The sequence below is a fragment of the Nannochloropsis gaditana genome (genome assembly GCF_000240725.1).
Source record: "Nannochloropsis gaditana CCMP526 unplaced genomic scaffold scaffold1367, whole genome shotgun sequence".
NCBI classification, from domain to species: domain Eukaryota; class Eustigmatophyceae; order Eustigmatales; family Monodopsidaceae; genus Microchloropsis; species Microchloropsis gaditana.
This window is the reverse complement of record NW_005802586.1, coordinates 1-2,846: the sequence shown is the minus strand read 5'-3', so window position 1 is coordinate 2,846 and position 2,846 is coordinate 1. Positions and strand designations below refer to the sequence as shown.

Below are 2,846 nucleotides of genomic sequence, written 5' to 3'. Positions count from 1 at the left end.
AGAATAGATGGAGGAGGATGGGAGAGAAAAGGGATCCCTCCCTCCTCAGCTACCTCCCCATCCACGTCCCTCCTCCCTTCCTCCTCCTCCTCCCGTCCCCCTCCCTCTTTCCCTTCCTCCTCCTCGCCCTCCTCCCCCACCTCCAGCACTGTGCCACATCCGGGGGTGGGGCAAAAGGCCAAGCCTGGGGTCGAGGCCACCCGTTTTTCCTCCTTAACCCGGTCGTACTGCCGCTGTTCCTCCTCTTTTGACAAACAACCGTACACCTGTCGCCAAGAAGGGTGATAGGATGAAAAGACGGAGGGAGGATGCAGGCGTTCAGGAAGGGGAAAAGACGCGGCGAACGGAGCGCTACGGGCAGGCCCGAGGCGTTATGGGAGAGGGACATGACACACGGTCAATCCTGCACATGAGTGCAAGGACGACAATATCAAGCCCTCCGCACGATTGTCCTGCCCATGCACGGCAGACGAGACCTTGATTTAAAAGAAGACCCCAATTTAAAAAAAGCCCGGAGCCCCGACCGACCTGTGCATCGGTCATGCAGTAGCCGTCAAAGGGAAAGGCGGGACATGGAACAGGGACAAGCCGCGTGGCCAGGCAATGTCGTATGTAGGATAGGGCGCAGGTGCGGTGGATTTTGTGACGGCGGCATGGAAAGCTGAGGAGGAGGGTCGTGGGCGGAGGAGGTAAAGAGGCCAGGCAGATGGAGCAGGTTGATGTGGCTGATGAGGAGGGAGGGTCGAGGGACGATGGGATGGAAATGGTGGTGTTGATGTCGAGAGACAAGGATAAAGGTGTGAGAATCCTTACGAAGGCATGCGCTCAAGCCTGCCGACTGATGTAGCGAAGAAAGGGACAGAGGAATGAAGTAGGAAGAGAAATGAGGATAAGAAAGAAGTCGCCGAGAGGACATCAAATCATTATGATTGAGCGCCGCTTGCTTCAAGTAATGAGCTGTTCACTGTATGTATCCAAACAATGGAATGGATGCCAAGAAAAACTCGCGAAGGTAGAGGAAGAGAAGTGTTTCTCTTCGGAAACCCGACTAAAATAAATTTTGGTGCAGTCGGTGCGACAGGTACGAATCATCCAAATTCAACGGGGCACATGCAATCCATTTTTTTACATCAACAGCTTCTACAAGACAGATGTATTTATTCCGTTGTATTCCCATTGCTGCGTCAAAAAGAAAGCCAGAGGGTCAGGAAGACCACGGCTCCCGACTTCAGCTTCTCCCCTACCAAAGTAGCCCCAGCCAGTTCGTCCCTTCAAGCTCGAGCAATGAAAGAGAGGTATGTGTACATGTATGTGGGCGCAACAAACAGGAAGTTATTGCATTTTTCATTTGTTTTCAATGCAAAAAATATTCAATGGAACATGTGTGTGGTGTTCGCACGTCGAAGAGAAGGGACAAGGGTGCGACATGGATGAACGGAGAAACGGTTTACATGTTATTTATTCCTCATCATATAGACACTCGTGATTGTTAAACGGTCCATAGGTTATTTATTCCTCATCATTCAGACACTCGTGATTGTTAAAGGGCGAATGGGTCGCTTTTTTTATTATTTCCATGACTATCCATTACTTGAAATTATAAATCTGTACGCTCCATGTCCGGAATTTCTACTTCTGCGGGTCGAGGGGACTGTAAGAGTCACTTGGAATGCAAGCTTCTCTTGTCTGAGTTGGATACCGTACCGAATTTTGATGACAGCAGTTATCATGTACTGCAATATAACAGAGATCATATGAGGTTTTCCCTGCTTATTTCGACGTTATTTTGCCTCATCACCGAGAAAAGATAACAAATCTCACACTTTGCTCATGCAGATGCCAAGGCATCCGGCATGCGCACCCACGACGGAATGGCCGCGGGAGACGAAGCCCCCGCCGTGCATGAAGAAGGGGATGGGCCGGGGCAGGTCTTGGTCGAAGGAGGGATGGGACTGCGCGAGCATATAGCACGAGACGCCGGCGATGATGGCTCGGCCCTGGTGCCGGGTGAAATGGAGGGCGACCCACTCGGTGATAGAGATGTGCGGCGAGGTTCACGCGCGCCGCAGCAACTCGATAGGCCCGAGGCTCCTGTAAGCGCAAGCATCTCGTATGGCGATCCCAAGCCGCAGACCGTAATAAAGGAAGGAAACAGCTGTCACCGGCGCCGCGAGCAAGCGCGACCGCTAGAAATATTGGTGATAATCGAACGGAGAGTGAAAAAGAAAGGAGAACATGAGAAGCAAGCGGATAAACTATTCGTGTTCCAGCGTTGCGTGCCATACGGTTGCCGCTTCCCCTGTCCTTACGCTTCACCTGATTACATCGCATGCTTTCTTTGCTCCTCTTTCAATCTTTACTACACTTCTTTCACCATCGACACGTTGCACTCTACTTGGTGCTGTCTCCTCTCCGCCGCCTTGCATGTTCAGACCACCCTCTGTATCCCTTTGCAACCAGAGGCAGCCATCCGTGCCCGAGCCATGACCTCGAACTTATGCAGCCGGCAAAACAAGCCTACGTCCGCACTCGTATCGCTCCCTGTCTGTGTGCAAGTATCACTGGCTAATTCTCACTTCTCTACTGCTTCGCTACCGACATACCCTGCATCAGCACCGTGAATGCCGGCACCAGCCTCAAGATAAGGATAAGAAAAAGGCCGAGCAACGGCAGGACGTTTGCCGCGTGCGATCAAGGTAGCTACACCGAACTGCTCTTGCAGCTGGAGAAACGCTAAAAGAGTATGCTACTGCTTGTGGTATCAGCGGTGCCTGTTCTCCTCGTGGTCGTCGCCGCTCTACTCGGAAGGCTCGATGCCTAACTCTCTCCAGCTCCAGCCCCCCCCC

The 2,846-nt window shown here is 52.3% G+C and overlaps 1 protein-coding gene across 1 annotated transcript; it reads right to left on the bottom strand.

The window, feature by feature from the left end:
- Positions 1-2: 2 nt before the first annotated feature.
- NGA_0702000 (uncharacterized protein) lies at positions 3-807 on the bottom strand (the record flags this gene model as incomplete). The annotated part of the gene is made up of 2 exons (XM_005852354.1): positions 3-266; positions 529-807. Coding segments are annotated over 2 exons (543 nt in total), but the record flags the coding sequence as incomplete, so codon positions are not given.
- Positions 808-2,846: the final 2,039 nt, after the last annotated feature.